General features: G+C 43.7%; 1 protein-coding gene across 1 annotated transcript in view; it reads left to right on the top strand.

The window, feature by feature from the left end:
• ZCCHC14 (zinc finger CCHC-type containing 14) overlaps positions 1–27,100 on the top strand; it is a 91,709-nt gene that overhangs the window by 16,677 nt on the left and 47,932 nt on the right. The window contains exon 2 of the mRNA XM_048870718.2: positions 1,973–2,096. Within this exon, the coding sequence (XP_048726675.1) occupies positions 1,973–2,096 (124 nt within the window). The remainder of the gene's footprint in view (positions 1–1,972; positions 2,097–27,100) is intronic.

Below are 27,100 nucleotides of genomic sequence, written 5' to 3'. Positions count from 1 at the left end.
CTGCCAGCAGCAGGTTGGAGTCAGCAGAATGCCCAGCCCTCTGGAACGTCTCTCTCCAGCAATCCGCCAGAGTCTGAGTTTAATGAGCTTCAGAAACAGTGCGTGATTAGCTCTTCGATCAAGCCTTTGAAAAATTTTAGTCAGGGCATTGGGATTTGTGTGTGTGTGTGAGAGTGAGCTAAGGGTTTCATTGCTAGCCTTTTAATCTGAAAGCTTCGTTTTTCACTGTTTTACAATTGCTCTTATGGGTGTAAGGCACCTGTGTGCTTGGCTGTAGGCCTCCAAGTAAATGTCTGAATTAAAAAAGTAAAAGCAGTCTAGTGATGTTGAAGAGGAAGACAGGAGTTGTAGTCATTTCTGTTCCAACATCTCTCAAGGTTTTCTCCTATAATCTGTCTTTCCCTTTTGGGGGCTCTGGTGGTGGTTTTTTAAAAGCAGGTCGACTTCTCTAGCACAGGTGTAAACTGTCATAGTTTGAACAAATGAGTTTTATGAATGCAGTTTTTCAAATTCCTTCTCTTATGCACTTAGGTGTTAAAGTGTGTGTGTGTGTGTCACACATGTGAAGGCCAATGTCTTATGTGAACCTCACAAAGGGATAATTCTACAAAAACAGAGAAATTATGCAAAATCTAAAACATGTAATCCAGTCACAATATACTAGGCTAACGATGGGGTGGATGAGATGTTTTTAAAAAATTGCTTTCGTCCTCATGGCCCTGCCTGGAATCACTATGTGACTGAACCTTAGAGGAAATTGTAAACTCTGATGTTAGTTATCGTAAATAATGACTAGTTTATTTTGTTACACTGAGATTACATTTTCCTCTCTTGTGATTTGTGAAAGGATAGAACCTATGTTAAATTAGAATCCTTCAGACTGGGATTTCTTGTTAATTCAAAATGTGGCAGTTGAATTTCAAGGAGTGCATTTGTTAACATAACCTATTTAAACACACAGGTTTTTCACCTTTCAGATACTTAAGCCTATTGCTAATGTGACCATTCGCCATATCTGCTTCTCCTTTTTTAGAAAATGAGAGAGGCTAATTGACTTGCTTTAGGTGGTAAATTCTTCACATTACGCTACTAACAATAGGTGTTTCTCTACATTGTAGCACAAATGTGCAGATTGTTGTGGACAGCAACTAAAGGAGTTTAAATGTTCTGTTTTTCGTATGATTTATGTTTGTTTTTCTAGCTCTTGAGTCACAGTGAAAATATGTTCCTTATGCTAAGTGCAGTTCAAAAGGTACATATTAGGCTATAAAGTCGGTTTTTGATGATGCAGCCTACTTGTTCAAGTTTTTCTCTTTCACAGTGAATCATTTTTCATCAAAGTATAGTCTTCAGATCTTGATGGCAAGCTCCCAAATTGCAAAGCCAACTGAGTCACTTTCTTACACTGTTTTTTGTCCTGAGAGGTGAAGTTGGTTTCTTATCTGTTGCAGTTAGGGTGATCAGATGTCCCTATTTTATAGGGACAGTCCCAATATTTGGGGCATTTTCTTCTATAGGCACCTATTACCCCCCCACACCCACTGTCCAAATTTTTCACACTTGCTGTCTGGTCACCCTAGTTGCAGTAATATTTAAGATACATGACACAACATAAAAGTGGTTGCCCTTTGCCTGACATAGTAACCCAGGTTTGCTCTTAAAGTACAAACTCTTCTTCTGTTAAAATGTGTTTAAAATGGACTGTTGCATGAGCATAACACTTTAAAATAAATGGTACTTTGTGTACCACTGTGTGGATTATGAAGGCTAATTTAGATTTACAAATGGCTGACTAAAAAGCTCCTCTACCAAATTGTTACTTGTAAAAATATACTGAAAAATGTATAACTGTTTTAGAATAGAATAGTAATGCTCTTGATGGCTCTTAACTCAATTTGAAACACTATTCATGTAGTAGAGGAAAATGGAATATTCCAAAGTTATATCAGCTTTATTTATTTGTTTTTTCCAGGTCACTCCAAGATCTGAGACCCCCATAAAAAGTGTCAGTAACAGTTTGGAAAATGCACTACATACGTCGGCACATTCCATTGAGGAGTCGTTACCCAAGAGATCTTCAGGAAAACACTCCAAAGGTGGGTCCCAACTTGCTTTGCATAATTCACATCATATATCTCTAATTGCTTTAAGGAAGTATTTTATAATCCTGATGCAAGATTGTAACTGTGTTTCTTTGCTAACTTGTTGAATTCAGCAAGGATAGCACACTGAATGTAGAATGGTCATTGGAGAAAGTCATCTTAGTCTTCCAATAAATAGTTAAATTTTTATAGTAAGAGACACATTCTGCTGGGCAGTTAGCAAGAATGTTGCTTACAACTTAACCTCCTTTTAACTCTTTTTTTGTCAAATTATGTCTTCGCGAAAACTAAATGTCTCCTGATTTGTTTAAGTAATTGGTAGTCCATATATCTTGTGTCTTTATATAAGTAGTTAATTAATATATTTTAGTATAAAAATGTTTGCTATAGTCATTGTTGCTGTTCCTCTTAGAGATGAGACAACAGGTAGAAGAGCAGCTATGTTTTGGTATTCTGTTTTGGTTTTCAAGAGGACATTCCTGTGTGTGCAGTAAGGAGGGGTAGATGGTACGAGAATCAGTCGACCCTTGACACCTTCCTTCCCCCAGCCATACAACCCCTATTGTTCTGTTCATTTGCTAACTCTGAAAACTGAATGTTCATCCAAAATCACTAGGAGTTCAATTTAATGCTGCATTGCCAGTAGGTAATAATAAATGTACAGACCTTTCAGTGTCCAATATCTGTGTGTAAGCATACCTTTCATGTTGAGATCATCGGTTATTTAAAAGAATGTTTGAGAATTTTGGTGGTGGATGGGGAGCTAAAAGAGATTGTGTTCACACTTTGACCTTTGTACTTGTAGCAAATTGATACATTGCCATGGGTGTAGTCAGCCTCATGGGGGGGTTGGTATAGGAAGGAACAGTTCTAGACATTTAATGGTACATTCAATGGGGACACAAGCGAAAAAATAGGTTTCCTGAAATTTTGAGTGGAGAGCAACGTCCCTTTCCACTCCCGTCCCTTTGAGTATTTCTAAGCATAAGTCAATCTCCTTTACTTTAGATCAGCAACACCCAGAATCTGAGTTCACTTTTTTTTTTTTTTATTGCAGGCAGAGAAATATGTGGCCCATGGTTATGTTGGAGAATATTTTTAGCTCTGAGCTAGTTGTAATGGGGTTTAAAACCCTATACAGAGACTAAGAGAGTGAAGGAGCAGTACTGGACCAAGAGGGTCTCACCCCTCAGCAGCTGTGGAGCATGCTTCAAAGGAGGGGGAGAGTGGCAATGCGGGGGAGAATAGGAATGAAGGAGAGGCTGTCCAAAGGTAGCAAGACAGTTTTCAGCTTCTGGGGACAGAGCTATCCACAGGAGAAAGATCTGGATTGTGGGTAAAACCACAACCAGGAGGGTAAGAGCCTGAAGGCTAGGACTATAACAGGGTTTAAAAGAGAACTAGATAAATTCATGGAGGTTAAGTCCATTAATGGCTATTAGCCAGGATGGGTAAGGAATGGTGTCCCTAGCCTCTGTTTGTCAGAGGGTGGAGATGGATGGCAGGAGAGAGATCATTTGATCATTACCTGTTAGGTTCACTCCCTCTGGGGCAACTGGCATTGGCCACTGTCAGCAGTCAGGATATTGGGCTGGATGGACTTTTGGTCTGACCCAGTATGGCCATTCTTTTGACACTTTCTCCACCCTCACTCCCTGTTGAGATAGAATAACTGAACACTCGGAGGAGAGCTGGGGAATACTTATTTGACCATGTGAGCTGCTGAGAATGGGAACTCCCTGCTGGATTGGGGAGAGGACTGCAGCCATGTGCCCAAACTGAAGAGAGAGCAGGGAGTTAGGAAGCAGCATGGGGGGGCTAGTTAGGTGCAGTAGAAAGAGACAACTGAGGCACTTAATCGCACTCCCCTGGGGCCCTTAGCTGAGACGGTGGAGATGGAGGTCTTGGGTGTCCCCTACTGGCTACTGCCAGGAGAACTCTGGGGCACTAGGAACGACTGAATGAAGCTTGACCATTAGCCTTGCTGACTGCTATGCAAGCCCATCCCAGGATGCTGGGGTTGGAAGGACTATTGAGCTACGGCCTTCCTGCTAGACCTGCCGGCTTCCGAGTAAAATCTGCTGTGCTAGTTTTATACTTATGTAGAACAACTTTTGTTAACTGCCTTTGTAGGATCTGTATAGAAGAAATAATGCCGATAAATTACACACATTAATTAGTGCTAATATTTTGTCTTTAAATTTAGAATAGGCTTCAAATGCAACAACAAATCTAAGAAGTTATGGACTGAATGATAAGTTCAAATAAAGAGCTGAAATCTAGTCATTTTCTGGGGGCAATGTTGTGTAGTGGTTAGAGCAGTGGCCTGTAAATCTGGTCTCTGGGTTTCTGCTATGTAACCTTGGATAAATCTCTCTCAACCTCTTTCTGCTTCAATTTCCCTATCTGTAAAATGGATATAGTAATACCACTTTGAAATCCTTGATGAAAGGTGCTTTTACAAGTGCAACATTATTTATTTGCTATAGAAGCAGAGGAACCAAAACAGAATGGAAGTAATTAAAGATCCTAAGTAAAACTTCTTGGCTTGTCTCCACTGGAAACTCCTATTTTGTGATATACCCAACAATAATCCCAATAGCTATAAGTAGCAGTAAGTTTACAGCCAAATAATGCTGTAAGTAGCTATTTCTTCAGCTGTGAAAAATGCATCACTCGGCAGAAACCTGCCAAGGTTCGTGACTTCCATCTGTCAAAAATAGGACAGGGTTTGGCATTGAATTTTCATTCTTGGACCATGATTGTTGTTCTAGCACCAGAAAATGTGCCAAGACTAGACATGGTACAGACTGAAATTAATTACATTTTCCTCTTACACTTTTTTTATTTTTAATCTATGAATTTTAGAATAGGATAACCAGTTTGTTTGCAGGGGTGTTGTTTAATGTGTATGTTGCAAAATGCTTAGGGATCAAAAGGAATCATGCAACAAATACAATTATTTGAGTAACTAGTATTCTAGCTTCTAGTTAACCAGCAACAAAGACTATGTCTGTCCTGTGGGATGTTGGGCCTCTCCTTGCAGGTTGGAGTCAGATCTGAGATTGACAGCCCGCCTGGGGCAAGGACTGGGGCCAGGACTGCCCTTCTGTGGAAAAGCCCCATAGCTTTCTGCCTCCACTCCTGGGTGGACAGTTTTGACCAGGGGTCTCTCCATTGTAGCAGAGGCTTTCAGGGATAGAACTACCCAAAGATTTTGAATTTTACTCCATTGGAGATGCCATAAACAACTGTAAATATTTTTTTTAATTCTGTCTTTTTTGACCAGGAGTTTCTAGCCAGCCTTTCCTCATATCCCTTCTCTAAAGGGATTGCTGCTGGGGCAGATTGCAAATGCTCTAGTTCCTTCTCTCTAGTCAGGAGCCCTAAGCCGGACTGCCCCAGCTGCAGAGAGGAGCTTGTGCCTGAAACAGAGAGCAACCCAGAGGTGAAGGAGAGGGCCAGGTCTCCCTGAAGCACTCCAGACACCCTAGGCAGGCAGGAGGGCCAGGTCCTTACCAAGCCAGAGAATTGGGCCACGGATAAAATTTGCAAATGATTTGCATCCTGGCTCTCAGAAATATTAGTAAACCATACACTCTGTGGTTGTTTGTGTCTTTAGCAGGATTTTCTGGGTCCTGGAAATATTGACAATGGTTGTTAATTAACCCCCTACCCTTCACCCTTAGTATCCAACTTTCAGTGCACTTGGAGGTAGAAATATTGCGTACTCCTAGCTGGTGAAGGAGGCAAGAAAAGCAGTGGGCTATACTGTTAAGTCTACTGAATACTTCTTGGAGATGACTTAGCTTCAGTAATTCTAGTTTGTATAAATAGTGTAGTTAGTGCATTTGCAGTATTTTATATTGTCCTGGTTGGTTGGTTTTTTTTGTTTGTTTGTTTGCTCGCTCATCTGTGTGTTACAAGATGGTTAGCTGGAAACATCTTTATATGTTATCTTTCACATATAACTTGACTTAGTCTTCTTAGTCTGGATTAAGTTTAGAAGTGTGAGCAACAAGGGTGATGTCGTGGTGGGAGTCTGCTATAGACCACCGGACCAGGGGGATGAGGTGGATGAGGCTTTCTTCCGGCAACTCACAGAAGTTACTAGATCGCAGGCCCTGGTCTCATGGGAGACTTCAATCACCCTGATATCTGCTCGGAGAGCAATACAGCGGTGCACAGACAATCCAGGAAGTTTTTGGAAAATGTAGGGGACAATTTCCTGGTGCAAGTGCTGGAGGAACCAACTAGGGGCAGAGCTCTTCTTGACCTGCTGCTCACAAACTGGGAAGAATTAGTAGGGGAAGCTAAAGTGGATGGGAACCTGGGAGGCAGTGACCATGAGATGGTCAAGTTCAGGATCCTGACACAGGGAAGAAAGGAGAGCATGCTTTTCAGTAGGAGACATTGTAGTGCTTTTCCCTCAAAGTATATTTAATACAATCGAAAATTTAGGAAAGTGTATTTGAATGGTCTTGGCTGTGGAAGTTGTCTCAACTGGATGGAACGTTAGGTGGTAGGCTATTTACCTACTTCCAGTGACAGAAAGTTCTGTTTCTGTTCCCAAGCTGTAAGCAGGCCAGTGCACCCATTATAGTGGATCTGTTGAGCTTATTACTCAAAAAAAGGAAACTGTAAAGTAAGCACAAATAGACTTTCTTATTACACATTTGAATTTAGATTGCAGGGTGGAGGAGGGAGATAAGACATCGCTAGACCTCTGTCCTTCCTATCTTTTTCTATATTTGTAAAATGTACAGAGATTTCCTTTTCATTGTAGGAGAAATATGTTCCTTTCCACACTGTAAGCAAATGAAGCTTGGATTTCTTGTTGTATGCACATTGAGTCTTAAGTGCCTCATTGTACTTTACTTTAAACAGCCTCAGGGTTTTTTCCCACAGTTGTCAGTTTATTTCTTTTACTATTATAAATGAAAAAGTGCCATTGCTTGAATAGTTGATTCCAGTCTCAAAGGTGACATACTTTATACTTATAATTCAGTTTGCCTTCAGGACATATACTTTCAACATCAGTGCATCTGCGCAAGAAATGTCCCTTTTGGTTTGGTAATTGTGTTTTGGAACATGACATTTGATTGACTAATGTGAAGTCTTTGAGGACTCTAGTCTTTAGAATTATCACCGTCTACAAAAGTCTTAGTTAAGTACTATGGAAGTTGTGTGCAGTGTTGTTGTAGCTGTATGGGCCCAGGGTACTAGCGAGACCGATAATATCTTTTATTGGACTAAGTTCTGTTGGTGAGAGAGACAAGCTTTCAAGCTTACACAGAGCTCTTCTTCAGACCAACCTTGTCTCTCTACTATGAAAGTTAATTTTTCTTCAAATAATTGTTTTTTGTTATACTTTCTCTTTGTAGACTGAGTTTAAAATGACTTCCTATACATAGTAGTTTACATTAGGAGCAGGAAATAAATCTCCTTTAGAATCATGGCTATGTAGGGCTGGAAGGGACCTTGAGAGGTCAACAGGTCCAGCCCCCTGTCCAGAGGTAGGACAAAGTAAACCTAGATCATCCTGGATAGGGTTCTGTCCAACTTGTTCTTAATAACCTCCAATGATGGGGATTCCACAACCTCTCTTGTGGAAGCCTATTCCAGAGCCTAACTATCCTTATAATTAGAAACCTTTTCTTGATATCTAACCTACATTTCCCTGGCTGCAGATTAAGTCCATTATGTCCCATTCTGCCTTCAGTGGACATAAAAAACATTCAATAACCTTCTTCTTTTTATAACAACCCTTTACATATGTGAAAACTGTTATCAGGTCCCCCCTCAGTCTTCTTTTTCTCAAGACTAAACATGCCCAGTTTTTTTAACCTTTCCTTATAGGTCAGGGTTTCTAAACCTTTTATCTTTTTTGTTGCTCTCCTCTGGACTCTCTCCAGTTTGTCCACAACTTTGCTTAGGTGTGGTGCCCGGAATTGTACGCAGTACTCCAGCTGAAGCCTCACCAGTGCTGAGTAGCGCGGGACAGTTACCTCCCATGTTTGACGTATGACATTGCTGTTAATATACTCTGGAATGGTATGCATTTACGAAAAAGGCTAATCACATTATAGACTCATATTCAATTTGTGATCCACTATAGCCTCCAGACCGTTTTCAGCAGTACTACCACCTAGCCAGGTATTCCTATTTTGTAGTTGTGTATTTGGTTTTTCCTTCCTAAGAGTAGTACTTTGCACTTATCTTTACTGAATTTCATGTGGTTGATTTCTGATCGATTCTCCAATTTGTCAAGGTTGTTTTGAATTCTGATCCTGTCCTCCGAAGTGTTTGCAATCCTGCCCAGTTTGGTGTCATCTGCAGATTTTATAAGCATACTCTCCATTCCAGTATCCAAGCCATTGATGAAAATATCAAATAGCACTGGATCCCGGAATGACACCCTCCCTGTTTGACAGCAAGTAATTGATAATTACTCTTTGAATATGATCTTTCAACTAGTTGTGCACCCATCTTATAGTAATTTCACCTTGACCACATTTCCCTAGTTTGGTTATGAGAATGTCATTTTGGACTGTGTCAAAAGCCTTACTGAAGTCAATATATATCATAAAAAGAAAAGGAGTACTTTAGAGACTAACCAATTTATTTGAGCATAAGCTTTCGTGAGCTACAGCTACAGCTCACGAAAGCTTATGCTCAAATAAATTGGTTTGTCTCTAAGGTGCCACAAGTCCTCCTTTTCTTTTTGCGAATACAGACTAACATGGCTGTTACTCTGAAATATATATCATGTCTACTGTTTTCCCCCCGACCTTGTAGGCCAGTAACCCTGTCAACAAAAGAAATTGGTATGCTTTGGTATGGTTTATTTTTGACACCTCCATGCTGGCTATCTCCTTATAACCTGTTATCTTCCAGGTGCTTACAAATTGCTTGTTTAATAATTTGCTTCAGTATCTTTTCATTTAGGCTGACTGATGTATAATTCCCTGGATCCTCTTTGTTCCCGTTTTTAAAGATCAGTACTATGTTTGCCCTTCTCTAGTCCTCTGGAACCTCAGCAATCTCCTTGAATTCTGAGATAATTGCTAACAATTCAAGATTGTTTCAGCTAGTACTTAACTACCTAGGATGAATTTCATCCAGCCATGCCGACTTGAATACATCTAACTTATCTAAATATTCGTTAACCTGTTCTTTCCCTGTTTTGGCTTGCATTCCTTCCCCCTTCATGTTAATATTACATGTGTGGAGTAGTGGGTCACCATTAACCATTTTAGCGAAGACTGACCAAAGTAGGCATTAAACACCTCAGCCGTCTTGATGTCATTAACTCTTTTTCCCTGTTAAGTGGAGGACCTACACTTTCCTTCAACTTTCTCTTGCTCCTAATGTATTTGAAGAATCTCTTCTTATGGCCTTTTATGTCCATTTTCTTCATAGATGACTCATGCCTCCTGATGCTGGGAGAGCACAATGTAAAGGGGAGGACACATGACCGCCCCCATGTGTCTGTTCTGCCCAGCGACCCCCCTGCTCTGCACCTAACCCGGGCCCACTGCACTCTCCCTGCCCCACCATTGTTACCTACGGCCGAGCAAGCCAAGTACATGCTGGGAGGGAGAGGGGACTCTGGCTCGGTTGGCCCTTGTGCCTGCAGCCAGGCCTGGACAGGGGGCAGCCCCCTGCTGCCTCCCCAGCCTGGCTCTTGCAGGCAGCCGCTGCACCGCCCAAAGCAGCAATCTGGAGCGGCAGGCATGAAACATGGCTGGTCACGCTCCCTCCACTCCTTGCCCAGGCCTGGGTGCTAGGGACAGGATCTGAATGTGTGGAGGGGCAGGCACAGCGGAGAAGGACACCCTCTCCTTCTTCTACAAGTGATTGTTCATGTCCATTCCAAGCAGGTGTATGCGTGCCGCATGCACGCTAGCCGGAAGATTTTTTCCCCTAGCAGCGTCCGTAGGGTCAGCCTGGGCGGCCCCTGGAGTGGCGCCTTCATGGCTCCCAATATCTGGCCCTGCCGGCCCCCCATCCCCTTAGTTCCTTCTTACTGCTCGTGATGGCTAGCTGGAACTTTGCTCGCTCTTACAGCAAGCACCTTACAGTGTGTTTGTTCTTAGTGTACATAGTTCAATAGTTATTCTCTCTAGTTATACTTTTTCATACAGTTTGTAGTGGTTTGTTAGATAGTTCGTTTCCCCTTTGGGGGTATGCCCAGGTCTCCGGGGTTTAAACTCTCTGAATCCTGTGGAAAGTTTATGCCCAAGAGTGATCCTCACTCGTCTTGCCTGAGGAGTCTTGGTGAGACTCACCAAAAGGACAAGTGCCGCATTTGCAAGGGTTTCTACCCAAGAACCCTTAAGGACAGAGAGCAGAGACTAAAACTCCTGCTCATGGAGATGGCTCTGAGACCGCAATCTGACCCAGGACCCAATGACCCAGCACTAAGCATGTCGTCTTCGGAGCGCAGCGCTCCGGCGCCAAAGGCGTGCGAAACAGGCCCAGCTAAGGACTCTAAAACCCACCGGCACCGCCACTACTTGGGCCATAGGACGTTGGCCTCAGTCGGCACCATTCTCCGTCTCTGGTCCCGGTAAAGAAGAAGAGGCCGGTGAGGGTCCGGTTACCCCCCCTTGACACCTAAGAGGCCGGCGCCGTCCGCGAGTGGCTTTGGACAGGCTGCCTCCGCCTCGCTTCTGCCCAGGGTTTTGTCAACTCCTGCCCCGGCCGGGGTCCAGTCAAGTCCAAACCCTCCTCAGCCCCCGGACCATCTGGTGGACATACAACCACCATCGACGCCGGAGGCGTTCGAAGCAGCAGTGGACCTGATGCATCTCCTGGTGCCGTCCTCCACCTAAAGGAGGGACAAATCTCTGGCGACTGCATGCCCCCGTTCCACTCCAGGGGTAAGCCAACCATGATGGTCCATCGGTCTCCATCTCCAGCACCGCCTGCACAGACGCAGGAAGCGCACCGCTACCTGGAATCGAGTTGTCGTTCGTTGGCGACCCAGAGGACTGCTCCTCCGTGGTCGTCTTATTCGGAGACCTCCGAGTCGGAGGTGGACTCAGCTCAATCTAGCAGATTGCGGAGCATAAGGTCCAGGTCCCGGCGCAGTCACCAACCATACCCGGCACCGTGGCAGCAACAGTGGCAACCACCTGCTCAATGGCCCTTCTGAACACCCTGGGTGTACCATTAGAGCCAGGGTCAAGTCCATGGTCCGCGCTCCAGAACGGTGTTGGTGTCCTCAGCGTCGTTCGTGCCACCGTCGGCGCCACCCTGGGGCGGAGTGGCCCTGCCAACTCACATGGTTTCGGCGCCGATACCTCAGCCAGCTCCGGCGCTGGCACCGGTGGAAGCTTCAGCTCTGTCCCTACCGACCCCGACGGTCTCGGTCCCGCCGGATTTACCGGTTGCGGTGCAGAGTTCTTCATCAGTACCGGCTCCACAGCCCGAGTACCGCGTGTCGAGGGACCCCGGGGGGGGGGCGACTGAAGGCAGTGAACTGGGCCCACCTCCTGTTCTCTCTCTTCCTCGTCCTCACCCGATGAAGCGGTTGCGGGGACTTGGATGGCCCCAGCTTTGGAGGACAACCAGGTTCTTCAACAGCTTTTGCGACTGGCTGCCCAAAGCCTGGGGATTCAAGCAGAGGAGGTGGAAGAGGATTTAGACCTTGTCATAGACATTCTGTCTCTCTCCGGCCCATCCAGGGTTGCATTGCCATTTATCAAGTCTGATAACCGAAACATCTAAGAACTTGTGGCAAACTCCTGCTTCTCTGGCACCTACGGCCAAGAAATCCGAGCGCCGCTACTTTGTTCCCTCTAGAGGGTATGAACATCTTTACACACACCCTCCTCCGGACTCTTTGGTGGTCAACGGGGCCAATCAGAGAGAATGTCAAGGGTTTCAAGGATCCACCCCTAAAAACAGGGATGCCAAGAAACTGGACCTGTTTGGCTGGAAGGTCTACTCGACAGGAGGCCTGTAACTTCGTATAGCCAACCAGCGGGCCATAGTAAGCCGCTACGGGCATAACACCTGCTCGTCTACGGCTAACTTGACAGAACTTCTGCCCCAGGAAGCTCGGGGGGAGTTCTCTGCGCTCGTGGAGGAGGGGAAACTGGTCTCCCAAGCATCTTTGCAAGCAGCTTTGGACGCGGCCTCTTGCACTTCAGCCACAGGGGTAGTTATGAGGAGAGGCTCTTGGCTACAGGTCTCTCGTTTTCCCCTTGAGGTCCAGCAGACCATTCAAGACCTTCTCTTCGAGGGTGTAGCTCTCTTCTCCGAGAAGACGGATAAGAGACTTCACAGCTTGAAGGACTCTAGGGCTACCCTTTGTTCACTGGGGCTTCACATGCCTGCTACCCAGCGCAGACATTTTACGCCTCAACCTGCCCCTCGTCCTTACCAACCCCAAAACTGCCAAGACGCTCCACCACGTAGGCAGAATAGGAGCACTCGGAGGAGGCAACGCCCGCCCTCTGGACAAAGCTCGGGCCAGCCCAGGGCCCCACCAGGCTCTAGACCACCCTTTTGAGGATACAGTCAAGGATGGCTTGCCAGTATGACCTTTTGGATCCTTCCCATCTTACTTTCTCATCCCGTCTATTCCCTTTCTACTGTGCCTGGTCTCGAATTACTTCAGACTGATGGGTCCTCCACACGGTAGAGAGGGGATATTCCATCCAATTCCGTACCCTCCTGCACCACTCTCATGAGCAACTTCTAATTCAACAGGTGCAGTCCCTGCTCTCAGTAGGGGCAGTGGAGGAGGTTCCTCAGGAGCTAAGGGGCAAGGGTTTCCCAGTATTGCCTCATACCGAAGGCCAAGGGGGGCCTCAGACCCATACTGGACCTGCAACAGCTCAACAAGCACGTAAAGAAACTCAAGTTTTACATTGTCTCACTAACCTCCATTATCCCCTCACTGGATCCACGAGACTGGTACGCCGCCCTCAACTTGAACGATGCGTATTTTCATATCGCAGTTGTCCCACATCACAGACGCTACCTCAGATTTGTGGTGAACAGAGGCCACTACCAGTTTACCGTCCTCCCGTTCGGACTGTTGACTGCCCCCCGAGTATTCACAAAATGCATGGCAGTCGTCGTGGCATTGCTGTGCAAGCGCCAGATACAGGTTTTTCCATACCTTGACGACTGGCTGATCAGAGGTCGCTCAAGAGCCCAGGTGTAAGCTCAGGTCGAGTTTATAAGGTGGACCTTCCTCGACTTAGGTCTCCTCCTGAATGAGGAGAAATGTACTCTGTCACCGGTGCAGAAGATAGAATTCATAGGCGCGGTCCTGGACTCTACCCAAGCCAGGGCATACCTCCCGGAGGCCAGGTTTCGCTCATTTCAGGACATTATACAGAGCCTCAGACAGTTCCCCATGACGTCGGCAAGAAACTGTCTAAAGCTGCTGGGACACATGACCTCCTGCACATACGTGGTGCAGCATGCCAGGCTCAGGCTGCGCCCACTCTAGTCTTGGCTGGCGTCAGTGTACCGACTAGCCAGAGATGCGATGGACAGGGTCGTAACCCTGCCCTGCCTGGTACTGGACTCCCTCCTATGGTGGCTCGACCCTTGAATGGTTTGCGCAGGGGTGCCTTTTGCCAGCCCTCACTCACCTTGGTGTCAGACGCCTCGGATCTGGGTTGGGGGGCTCTCCTAGGGGACCTCAAGACCCAAGGCCTCTGGTCTGTGGTGGACCTCACTCTTCACATCAATGTCAAAGAGCTGAGGGCAGTGCGTCTGGCATGCTACGCTTCCAAAACGCACATAATGGGCAGATGTGTTTCAGTCCTCATGGACAACACCTCAGAGATGTTTTGTATCAACAAACGGGGATGCACGCTCTTCTCCCCTGTGCCGAGAAGCGCTTGTGCTGTGGGACTTCTGCATAGAGCACTCGATCCACCTGCAGGCCTCATCCCTCCCAGGGGTGCGAAACATACTGGCGGACAGCCTCAGCTGGACCTTCAATGGCCACGAGTGGTCCCTTCGGCCAGACGTGGTGAGCTCAATCTTCCAGTTCTGGGGCTCTCCACAGATAGACCTGTTCGCCACTCTGGGCAACAGGAAATGTCAGACATTCTATGCCCTCAGGAGCCACGGCTCAGGGTCCATCGGAGACACCTTCCTTCTCTCATGGGAGGGCTGCCTGCTATATGCTTTCCCACCCATCCCCCGAGTCCACAGGGTGCTCCTCAAGATCCGCAGGGACCGGGACCGAGTCATACTAACAGCGCCAGTGTGGCTGTGGCAGCACTGGTTCACCTCGCTCCTGGAAATGTCCATAGCGACCCCACTCGCCTTACCGCTGGTCCCCGACCTGATCACGCAGGACCAGGGCCGACTCCGGCACCCGAATCTGGAGTCGCTCCACCTTACGGCCTGGATGATCCATAGCTAAGTGCCACAGAGCTGTCTTGTTCGGACCAGGTCAGACAAGTCCTCCTGGGTAGTAGAAAGCCCTCCACCAGAGCTGCTTACCTGGCCAAGTGGAAAAGGTTTTCCATCTGGGTGGAGCAACGTAGTCAGTTGCCGCTCCTTGCCTCCATACCGTTTATACTGGACTACCTCCTTCACTTAAGGCATCAAGACTTGTCCCGGTCATCAATAAGGGTCCACTTGGCCGCTATCTCAGCCTTCCATCCGGGCTCAGATGGTCTCTCGGTCTTCGTAAACCCTGTGGTCAGTCGTTTTCTCAAGGGTTTGGACAGGCTCTTCCCACACACGCGTCAGCCTGTCCCTGCCTGGGACCTCAGTTTAGTCCTCTCCAGGCTTACAGGCCTGCCATTTGAACCTCTGGCCACCTGCTCCCTGTTATATCTCTCATTCAAGGTCGCGTTCCTCGTGGCAATTACCTTGGCTCGACGGGTTTCGGAGCTCAGGGCCCTCACATCTGAGCCCTCTTACACAGTTTTTCATAAGGATAAGGTGCAGCTCAGGCCTCATCCGGCTTTTCTCCCGAAGGTCGTCTCCCATTTTCACATGACCCAGGACATCTTCCTCCCAGTGTTTTATCCCAACCCACACTCCTCCAATAGGGAGCGCAGGCTGCACTCACTGGATGTGCGTAGGGCCTTAGCCTTCTACATAGAGAGAACTAAGTCGTTCCAGAAGTCCGTCCAACTCTTTGTAGCCATGGCAGACAGAATGAAGGGCCTCCTGGTATCCTCTCAACACATATCGTCATGGATAACGTCCTGCATTAGGGAGTGCTATACCCTGGCAAAGGAGCCCGCTCTGCAGATAACCACTCACTCTACCAGGGCCCAGGCCTCCTCTGCAGCGTTCCTGGCACAAGTCCCTATTCAGGAAATTTGCAGGGCAACCACGTGGTTCTCAATACATACATTTACGTTGTACTATGCAATTACACAACAGTCCAGGGACGATGCGGCTTTTCGGCGAGCCGTGTTCTTTTCTGTGGATAACTCTGACCCCACCTTCTGAGCTCTAGCTTGTGAATCATCTTCTTGGAATGGACATGAACAATCACTCGAAGAAGAAAAAACCGTTACTCACTTTCTCATAACGGTTGTTCTTCGAGATGTGGTGTTCATGTCCATTCCAATACCCACCCTCCTAGCCCTCTGTCAGAATAGTCGGCAAGAAGGAACTGAGGGGATGGGGGGTCGGCGGGGCCCGATATTGGATGCCATGAAGGCGCCACTCCAGGGGGCACCCAGGCTGACCCTACGGAAGCTACTAGGGGAAAAATCTTCCGGCTGGCGTGTACGTGGCGTGCATACACCTGCTTGGAATGGACATGAACAACACATCTCGAAGAACAACAGTTATGAGAAAGTGAGTAAACGTTTTTCCCCACTGGCAGGCCAAGCAGAAATTGGCGGGGGGGGGGCAGCACTTCACCCTGCATGATCCCCCACCCCCATGTGTTGCCTGTGTCTAGGTGTAACTCATTTTGTGCCTTCGCCTTTCTGATTTTGTCCCTACATGAAAGTGCTATTCTTTTGTACTCCTCCTTAGCAATATGTCCATGTTTATATTTTTTGTAGGGTTCCTGTTTGATTTTCAGATTATTAAAGATCTCCTGATGTAGCCATGTTGGCCTCTTACTATTCTTCCTGTCTTTCCTTCACATTCTGTGTTCTCTTTTCAGGTAAGAAGTGAATACATCTGAATGTGTTCTTCTTTTTTCCAAAGTCAGCTTTGCAACAAAATCTGGATATAATTTACAAATTCTGGGCCTTTATTAATGTACTGAATCTGGAATTCTGCAGTCACCATCAATCCAGATTCATGGATTAGATGTCCCTTCAGTCACTGCCATTAGCAATCACTAGAGACTCTTGGCATAATTTGATCTATTACTTCTTTTCTGCAGGTCATCCTAAATTTCAGTTGTCTAAACTCTTCAGCATTTTTTAACTGCAGGAGTCACAGAATTGTTTTTCAGATTTACTTTTTAAATTGCATGGATTTTTTTCTTACAAAAACAGCTGGAGTGGCCGCCCTGAACAGTGAAGTTCTGTATTTTTAGAAGAGTCACAGCACAAATAGTGGAAATGTAGGTTTCTTCACTGCTTCAGTCCTGGCTGGGAAGGGCCATCTGCTAAGGGTGGAATTAGTGGTACAATCTCCATGTCCGTTCAATCCTTTTGTCACTGCCAATGAGGAGCTAATTCAGATTGCTTTACATTATCTACAGTGAACTATATTCTGCTTATTTATAGCGTGGACTGCACTATAATAGGATCCAAGTCTAGAGAACTCAGCTGGAACCACCAACTCATTTTCTGATAGGTTATCAAATTGTTATATCTAGGCAGTTCAGATTTAATTGAAAGTTTTGAATGGGTGAGGTGCAAGGTTCCCTGTCTTCTTGTTAATTCCACAAACATTTAAGTCTTTGCCCTGATTCTCTGAATTCACTTAGAGGTGCTTTTGTACGTGTCCAACATGGACAAAAACAGTAAAAATGCAAAGTGTCTCACGTACATCATTTCATGTTTATTACCACCAGTCACAAAGATGCAAAAAACTGTGGATGATCAAATGCGAAAGCCAATATAACATGTAGATTTTTGCTACGGAGTGCTTATGCAAGTCATATGTTCCTTTAAATGAGAAGGATTGACAGGGGAACATTTTCTGTTTAAGCTGTTATGTGTTTCAGTTTGTAAATCTGGATACGTGTATTGTGGATATCATCTGCATTTCTACATTTCTATTAAAAATCAAATATAAGTGGGAAAGCAGAGCATTCTAATGTGTTCTTCGCTTCAGCTATGAAAGCATTAGTTACTGCAAACTAGTACAAGACCTTCTGTGTTAGAGGCAAAGTGAAAGAGCTATTTAAGACAACACAGGGAAGTTTAATACAAGAAATAGTATAATTTCCATATGATAGATTGGATTTCTTATGACAACAAAAAATACACCTGGCTGTATAGAATTTGTTTTAAACAAAAAACAACGGTCCCCCTCCGCACATTACTAGTTGCGTGACTGCTTGTCTTGAGTAAGAAAGGTGGTATTAGTTTCTTGATGCATATTCTATCTTCGTCTTTGCACCAAATTCCAGTTTATGTATGTATTTTAACAGTATTCATGGTGCTCATCACCAAATGCTGTACGAGAGCAATAACAATAAAAATAATACTGCTGGGACTGGTGGCTGATGGAAAGCCACCTGCTCTGCCAAAAAGAAAAAATAATCCAGAAAGGAAGAGCCTTTTGACATCCATTGGAATTCCATGAATAGAACAAATTAGTAGCTAGCCCATAGGATGCAGTGAGTGCTGATTATTCAGAGTTATAAATATTCTACTCTTGTCTCAATTCCAGAAAGAACATTTGTGGTAGAGCTGATTAAATTTAAATGAAAACATCTCAGTTCATCATTTGGTAAACAACGTTGTAATTCTTAGAATTTTATCTCTTTCATCAGAGAAGTTATTAATGACCCACGCACGTTAACGCTCAAAACAAAGTGTTTCAGCTCTTAGGTGAATAACACATGTAGGCAATGAGTACTATTGTTCTGTGCATGTGACACTTTAGCAATGCACTAACCGGGATCAGTTACCACAGCATATTTTCCAAAAGCACAGTGGTATAAAGTACAGTAGACCAGATGTTGAAGTGCAAAACAAAAGGCTCTTTATAATAAAGGCAATGTAAAGTTCAAAATATACTAAAACTGTCATCTTATTATTAGTGTCTCACTTCTCAGATTTCACTTGTACTTTGTTTGATATGTCATTGCTCCTACCTCAGATTATCTGTAGTGGAAGTTCTCTGTGGGTATTCATAAGATTCAAGTCACTGCTACAAGCTTTTGCAGGGATCAAGTCAAGTGCCTTATCTTCCTCATCTTTCCTTTTTCTTCAGTATTGAAGCTGGCTTTCTGCACTGTCAGCCAGTTTCATTTTCTGGGAGGTGGCAGAATTCCACTAGTCTTTGGCCATTTTCCCTGAATTCAACGTCTTCTCTCCTCCTTTCCCGTGCTACTACTAAAACACAAATATGCAGCTTTTGTGGCCCAGTTTAACTTCAGGTGAGACAACCACGATCTCTGCAATCTTTTAGCATAGAGAAGGTGAATCACTGTTCCTCATTCCCAGCTATGCATCCATGTTTTTAGGTGGACAAGCAGTTTTGCACCTATGGACAAACGTAGTAGAACTTTTAAATGTAAAACAAGAGCATCAGGCCTGATTCTGCAACCCTTACTCATTCGAATAGCCTTGGGTTACCATATTTGAACATTCAAAAAAGAGGACACTCCGTGGGAGGGGGAGGGTGTATTTGCTTGCGCCCCCATTCCAACCCCTTCCCCAAAGTCTCCGCCCCCTCCCTGCTCCATTGGACCCCACCCACGGCTGGCTCCCTCGCCACTCGCCTTTTCACCCTCCCCGCCCGCCAGCCACTGGCTCCCTAGCCGCTCGCCTCTTCACCACTACCCCCCGCTTGCCGTCTCACCCCCCCACCCGCTGCCGGCTCGCCTCTTCACCCCGCCTCGCTTGCCTACTCACCCCTCCTGCCGCAGGTCCTCTGGCTTCTAGGATCAGGGGCAGCCGAGGGGTCTCCATGTGCTGCACCCGCCACAAGCGTGAGCTCTGTGCTCCCGTTGGCTGGGAAAAGCACCAATGGGAGCTGCCAGAGCCGTGGAGCAGGACTTGTAGGCGCTGGCAGTGCGCAGAGAACCCTCCGCCCCTCCCCCCGACCCGACCTCACCCTAAGAGCCAGAGGGACCTGCTGGGAGGCGAAGTGGGGAGTCCTGGTGGTGCTTACCTGGGGCGGGCCCTGGGAAGCATCTGGCAGGTCCCTCTGGCTCCTCCTGATTACCACAGCTCTGATTGGGCAGGAGGGAGCCGGTGCAGCATGTGGGACCCCCTCCGCCTCTGTGCCTACAGACTGCCCATACTGCAGGCTCCTGCCGGTGGGCGGGTGCCGGGACCTGCCAGCCCCGGGACTTTGGTGCGCACGGTGAGTTGAGCGGTCCCGATATCGGGACAGAGGGCATCCCGACCGATGTGGCAAAATCCCGGACCTTTTAGATATTTAAAAATTCCTCTCAGGTGGCTATTTAAGAACTAAAAAGCTGGACATATCTGGGAAAATACGGACATATGGTAATCCTATAATAGTCCCACTGCATGAGTAAAGGCTGCATGATTGTTCCTTTAGTGAGTGCACCCTGTCCCCAAGACTACATAGCCCAAGATGATAAGCAGTAAAAACAAGCAAATACAATGGCACATAACTGAGGTAGAAAAAGAAAGGGGCCAACAGAATCCAGGATGGATGGATTTAAATCAGAGTTTAATCATGATTTAAATGATCATGCAGGAAACCTTGCTTTAAATCATTGATTTTAATCATGTTTTGCATTTGTACTTTTTAGTAGTTACCTTCCTAAATGAGAGGTTGATTCCCTTTGGTTGGTAACCGTTAAAACATGTTGATTTGCAACTAAATACCACCTTTACACTAAATTTGGTGCTAACTAGAATAATACACTATTTCCATACATGCTTATTTAAGCAGTTATATAGATTAATTTACATTTATCCTGATTCTTAATTTTTATACTTATTATGTTAGAAAATGGTGAATTATGCATTTTGTATTTACTATAAGATTACTTGTTACCTGTGATTTGTGTCATGCTCCAGTTGGACAGAAATTCAAATTAAAACATAAAAGTGCAAAAACCAGCATTATACTTTTATTTAATTTAAAAAATTATCTTAAATGTTCTGGATATATAAGGGGAAAAGTTTATCAAAATATGTTTTGCATTTAAAACTGACCTATTAAACAAATGAAGTCTTATCTGTAATTAATGAATTGAACTGATTGTTTCTGTTCACCATGTCCTTCAGGATTTTAGAACTAGTGATCTCATACTCTCACCTAGTTTTTGTTTATAATTTGGACGAGGAAAACAAGCTTTCCTGCTTTTCTACTTCTGATTGGTTTCTTAACTTTGAATGAGCTAGTTATTGAACCTAAACTAGTTGAATAAATTGAAATTAAGAAAACATTCTCTGTGCATCTGCAGAAAAGACTACTGCTGTCAAAAGCTGGTTTAGCACTTCAGCAGACTCTGGTTCCAGGTGCTTAGCCAGGGACTTCCTGTATTTCCTTTGGTGTGATTTTATTTAAAACTTATAGCAAACATTAATTCATTAATGTCTTTGTATTTAGTTTAAATAATTTGAATAGATTCTAAGTAATGTCTGCCTCAATATAGATTGTCAATTTCAAATTTAATGTTAAATAGGTTGTTTTAAAATAAACTTGTATTTAATTTAAATAAATAAAAACAGATTTTAATTTATTTTTAAATTGTGCGTTTTTTTTAATCCACCCTGAGGGAATTAATTGCTGTGATGAAAAAATCTATGCCATCACATATTTGGGGGGAAAACTGAAATATTGAAATAGGCCATTTCTCAAAATTGTATATTCCGACTTCAGTTCAGACCAACGCTGAAGGCAAATACTTACCCGTTTTTTAGATGAGGTTTCTTTATTGTTGTGGGATTTTTCCCCAAATAACTTGGAGCACAATTATAATTGGCACAAAAACAATTCTGTATTGTTTCTTTATTCTACACTATTTATGAACGGGTTGCATATGTTGTTCTCCCTCCTGTCTGCTGATGTGCACTTAAGTTCTCTTTAGAAGCACTAGAGGAAATCTTTGCTCGCAAATAGTCCCCATTGACAACAGTGGGGCTATTTGTATAAGGTTGTGCAAGAGTGAACCTTTGTCTTGTAGGTATAACGAACTGCAAAATCTACATTCTAGAAACTCATCCAATTGAAGTGCAGTTCTACTGTGAAAAGTGGTGTTATAAAAATGGCATCTTCTAACTCAGTAGATATGTTCCTTTTGTGTATTCAGAGTTCTTTCTGCTGACTTAGTGACAATAATAATAATACCTTTATGCTTTTCATCAGTAGATCTCAAAGCACTTTATAAAGGAGGCAAGCATAATTATCCCCGTTTTACGAAGGAGGTAGGAATCATTATCCCTATTTTATAGATGAGGAAAATGAAGCACAGGGAGGTGAAATGGCTTGCCCAAGATGACCCAATAGGCCAGTGGCAGAGCCAGGAAGTAAAACCCCGGTCTCCTGAGTCTTAGTCCAGTGCTCTGTCCACTTGGCAACCAAGGTTATTTGGGTTTTTTACTGCTGTTCCTGCAGAACCAGCACAGCTTTGGGAGCATGGAAATGATTCAGACAACGAATATGGCACCCCACAATACCATTTTTACATTATCGTCTTTTTCACAGTGGAACCTCACTTCAACATGAGAAAAGCTAGATGTTTGCTTCTGTGTATACACTTCGTAGATAACTTTACAGGGTACACAGCAGTACTCACCCACCTATTTGATACCAGATCTGAGCCTGTTTTAAAGCAACTAATCTACTGACTTTGTCACCAAATAATTTCTAATTCATGGTCTTTTCGATCGCATGAGTAGAAACTTGGTAATTTTATTAGATCTAGGTACTGACTGAAGCAAAATTGTTCAGGAGATCAGGGTTGTAATCTGTAAATTATTTTATATATATGCACCCTATATTTTGGCAGTATTCTATTTCCATATTTTTGATGCACTATGTCTTCCATTATTTTCTTTCTCTGTTATTAAAGTGGAATATTAGCATTGCTGTAGTTAAGAATGAGACTAGTTTACTGTTTTAACAACTGATATTTTTTTAAGTGCTCTAAAATATACGTGCTTGCTTTTATTAACTTCTGGGTTTGGGGTAGGGTTAGTGGCTGAAATTTGAGTTGGTTACTGAAATACAGTACCCCTTTAAAAAAAAATCATGTGACATCTTTTTGCACACACATGGGCTCAAACTATTGTTCTGATCATACCCAAACAGATATCACCTCCTCAGGATTAATTTCAGTTTGTGGCATCCACTGCCTTTTGGGGAAACAATATTACACACTCCCCACCCCCTGCCTCTCCCTCCCAAAAAAAGTTAGGGTAAGAACTCAACAGTGTGGTTGAGCCAAGTTGATGGACCCAGAGAAAGTAACTTGCACATGTGCAGCATGAATTGGGACTATGTCGCAAGGTGGAATGACATCAGAAGAACTGTGCAAGTCCAGGTGGCATGCTATGGCCATTGAACCCAAGCAGCACCCATGTACTATGAGTTGAGTCCAGCTGGTGGTAGTTCTGAGAATGTGGGCTGCTTTGTATTGTGCACATTGGCTGCTTTGTCTGCATTGTTCAGGGGCTCCTTCCGGAAGATTTTTCCGGATAACTCAGAACCAGAAGCTATGCGAACATCTTCGGGTACTGTATACTTCTGTAGAATTACCTGTGTTCACTCCCTTGTGTACAGTTTTATCATGTTAGATAAAAGAGATTAGAAAACTCTCTGTAGCTGACAAGCAACTTTATTCTACTTCCAGTATATTGGAAATCAAAATGAGTGAAATTACACTGTTAATTTGTGGGTGGGGAGCAGTAGTAGGAGGCATAAACTGGTATGTAATAATGCTCCATCTTGTTGTGGGATGTATTAGGGAGTAAGTCATTGTTTTCATTGGATGTACTCATGACTGAAAATGTAATTTCAGGAGATAAGTGTGTTCAGAATAACACTGGAAGTAATGTGGGTGGTCATTGTATCTCATTTTAGGTTCGCTGAGCACCCTTAAGTATACATTACTGCTTCATTCCTGATCTGTTTATGGTTGCCAAATAAATAGGATTATTTTCCATCTTTTATAGATATTCAAGCTCTTAAAGACAAAATTCTTATTATCACTGGGAGGGGTTGAAGAATTTACAAGAGTTTGAAAGTAGATGTGGAACTACTTGGAGAGTTTGAGTGGTAGTTGGAAAGCTGCAGAGAATTCAGTGTTATTGGGAATCAAGATTTGTGTGAGGAGATGATATTGGAAATTCTTAGGGAAGCTGGAGTTGGGACTTGTTTGGCGGTGGCAGGAAGGATTTGTATGTTTGGGGGAAGGAAGTAGGACACGTGGGACTCAGTGATGTTCCAGCTCCTAGTATTTATGAGTTGGGTGGGAATGGGCTGTTGATTAGAAAAAACTGATGGAAGAGATGTGGTGTCTATGACTATATAATTAAGCTATACTCAACAAGAAAAAATACTATTTTAGTAACATCTAGTAAGATTCACATCGTATCATCATAACATCAACAAAAAATAAACAGTAACAATTCTGTCTTCGAAGTCCATGATAGTTCAGCTGTCAGACACTGTTCCTTTGAGAGAAGATTAAAATAAGTTTTCAGAGCAGTGTATGATGTCAGTGAACTCGTACATTGCATTTAAAAATAAGTATATACAAACTGCCTTATCAGTTTCTGCTGAAAAAGGCAGTTTTGAGAATATCAACATTTAAAACCACTTCCATCTTAAGATTCTGAACTGTGACCCATTATTTCAGTGTAGTTGTTTATGTCTACACTGCAGCTGGCAGTCATCTCCCAGCTTGGTTAGGCAGCCGCATGCTAGCTCAGTTTGAGCTAGTGCGCCAACAGTTGCAGTGTGGATGTTGCAGCACCAACAGAGGCTCAGGCTAGCCACCCGAATATGGACCCAAGGGGCTGGGTGGGCATGAGAGCGTGAGCTGCTTCTCAAGTTGCAACATCCATACTGCTATTTTTAGTGTGCTAGCTTGGCTCAAGCTAGTGCGAGTCATTCTGTCTTGGCTGGGATGCATGCTCCCCACTGCTGTGTAGACCTGTCCAATAAGGCTGTCCATTTTCTTCAGTTCATACGTAGCAAATGTAAAATGTGGTGGGTTGGTTGGTTGGTTTGTTTATTTACTTATTTAAATTACATCCAGGTAATTAGGAGTCTCTTTATAGCCATTCACACACTATTTATTTTGTGGATTAACAATTTGCTGATTTAAAAATTAACAGTACAGAAATTGTCATTCTCAGCTGTGTCAGGTGAACAAGGTTTACTTGGAGAATTGAAGTTATTTGTAAGTAATTGTCATGTTATGCTACAAGTTTCATTCTATGATTGTCAAAAATCTGTGGTATGATGAGCTATCCAGAACCTTCGTCTGTCATCTTATTTTGCTTCTGAGTATATTTTCCTTGGGCATTCTTGATATTGCCCTTTTCCTGTTCCCCTATCATTTCCTCCCAGCCCACCCTGTCCCCACAAAAAACTGTGTTGCAGGAACCTTCCTTCTGGCAAGCAAAACTCAACAGGTCTTCTCCAGAGTTGCTTGACGCTGTTCATGTCGTCTGGCAGAGGGGAAGGGATTAGAAAGGGATACAAAGCATTCTCAGATCCTGCTGGTTTGGGATCCAAACTTGGCACTGGCACAAGACCTCTGTGTCAGCAATATGGATAATTTTTAAATAAGTAAATTGTACAATTATGTTAAATATTTGTGCTTGGTTTTTGTATCTCCAAAGATATGAGGTCCTCCTCTGTAAGCCTAAATACGTTCTTAAGTGCTACATATTATAATACTTCAGAAACATGTTCTGTTTAACCAAGTTTCTGTACCAACCCTACATCATTATTCAGATGTTTATATCAGTTTAATTTATTTTGTTTTCACCTTTGATTGAGTAGAGCTCCGTTTCCAAATGTAGCAGAATAGATAAAACTGTCAGCCAGATGTGGATCACACAGAAGACATTACTACATTCCAGCCTTATTTTACTCGCTGTAATATGCTAGCTGTTGTATGAGCATCAGGTATTTTGCAGTTAATTCTAGCTATTGAATCCAAGGATTAGTGTGCTTTTAAAAATATTTTAACATTCCATTTTTTCTTTTAGACTTAAACCTATTGTATATTAAGCAACTTTCTGAAGCTTATATACTGCATAAATCATGAAATTCACTTTTCTTTACAAGGAGCTGGAGATCAGGTTGAAGGAATTAAACTGGAATTAAGAGAAAAGTTACAATCAAGTTTTAAATGTATGGACTATTTTTTTTAAAAAATTGGTCTCTTGAAGGGAGTATGGGAAAGCTTGCAATTCGTTTTAGATATTTTATTAATTGTACAGCCCTCTGTTAAGTCTGGGGAATCTGAGGTAGAGAAGTAATTAACCCAAGAACACTTTGGGAGTCTGTTGGGACTGGGATTAGAATTCAGAAATTCCTAGTCCTCTGCTTAGAGCTCAGTCAAAATCCTTGATGCTAGATGGCACAGTGGATAAATGTTAGTTTTGTACTTTGGAGATCTGAGTTAATATCCTAGTTAGATCACAGAATAAGTTGTTTGAAGTCATCCTCTTCACCCCTTTTTCCACATCACAATATGTGTCATAGTAATTTGCCATGGTTAAAGAGAGACCTGGGACTGGAATGGTAAAGTATTGGGGATCTGTTTTAGGGAGTAGGTGTATCAGAACTTTGTGGGGAAACTTTTGCGGCCTTTGATTACAGTATACCTACTGGCTCAGGCTAGGAATCAGTCTTTCACTTAACAAGCACTAAACAATTTTAAAGTTTAAAAACAAAACAAAAAACACTAGAAGCCAAAAAACTAGAGTAAAGTCTGACATCCCAGTCCCGTTCATCTACTTTAAAAACTGAACAAACTACAATGTTGGACCTTATCTACACTTGTGGTGGTGTGTACAGCACATGTAGCTACATGTCACAGTGCAAAGGAGCTGCATCTGCATTCACTACAGTGTGTAAGCTACACATGGCAGTTAGCTGCCAGAGCCTTTTCCCACTTTCTCCCCCTACCAGAGTCTTGTGCTGCTGCAGGGAAAGGCTCCAGCAGCAGTGTAGATGTGGGAGGCACTGCTTGGGTGTGTAGAGAGCAATGTATGCTATATACGCTAGGGTTCAGGCTCATAGGGCACTCTACTCCCTGAAGCCGTGCTTCCCTGTCTACATTGCTGTTTATACCTGTGATAACTGGGCATGCAGTGTCTCTACACGCCGCTGAAAGTGTAGATTTTGGTGTCTATGTAACATTAGACTGTTCTAGACCTTGGTCATAGTTGCAACATGTTACTGAGTTTTAAATTAACAAACTGAATGAAGCATTCTATTTTCTGTAAAGAAATTCATTACTGAATAACTTTTAAAGAGAGACTCTAAACATCAAGACTCTAAGGTGCCTATTGTTGTGGTTCAAAAGTGACAACATTAGATATCCAGCACTATGCAGCCAAGGCCCTTGCAGTCCATCAGCAACAGTCCTACCAAAATAGCTAAAAAGACATTTCCCTACTGGTCAAGAACTGTGGTGAGCTGGTGTCAGCTGAAAGTTATGCTCTGTGTATTTAAGGTGGTTGTCTGAGTTCTTACTACAAGGGAATGTGTAAATGCAGTTTTCCCACAAGCAAGCTTCTACCACACTGTGTGCATATATTTAAAGACTACATTTAGCAGGTTGTATGATGATCCAGAATAATGCATGTCAAATGTGCTTATAGCAGTATTAACTCTTGAATTTCCTGACTCTCTTGCAGTCACATCTTTAGTGTTCATTAAGTTTTTGTTTTGTTTTGTTTGCACAG

This window comes from Caretta caretta, chromosome 12, assembly GCF_965140235.1.
Source record: "Caretta caretta isolate rCarCar2 chromosome 12, rCarCar1.hap1, whole genome shotgun sequence".
NCBI lineage: Eukaryota > Metazoa > Chordata > Testudines > Cheloniidae > Caretta > Caretta caretta.
Note: the sequence above shows the minus strand (reverse complement) of the source record. Positions and strands in the feature narration are given on the sequence as shown.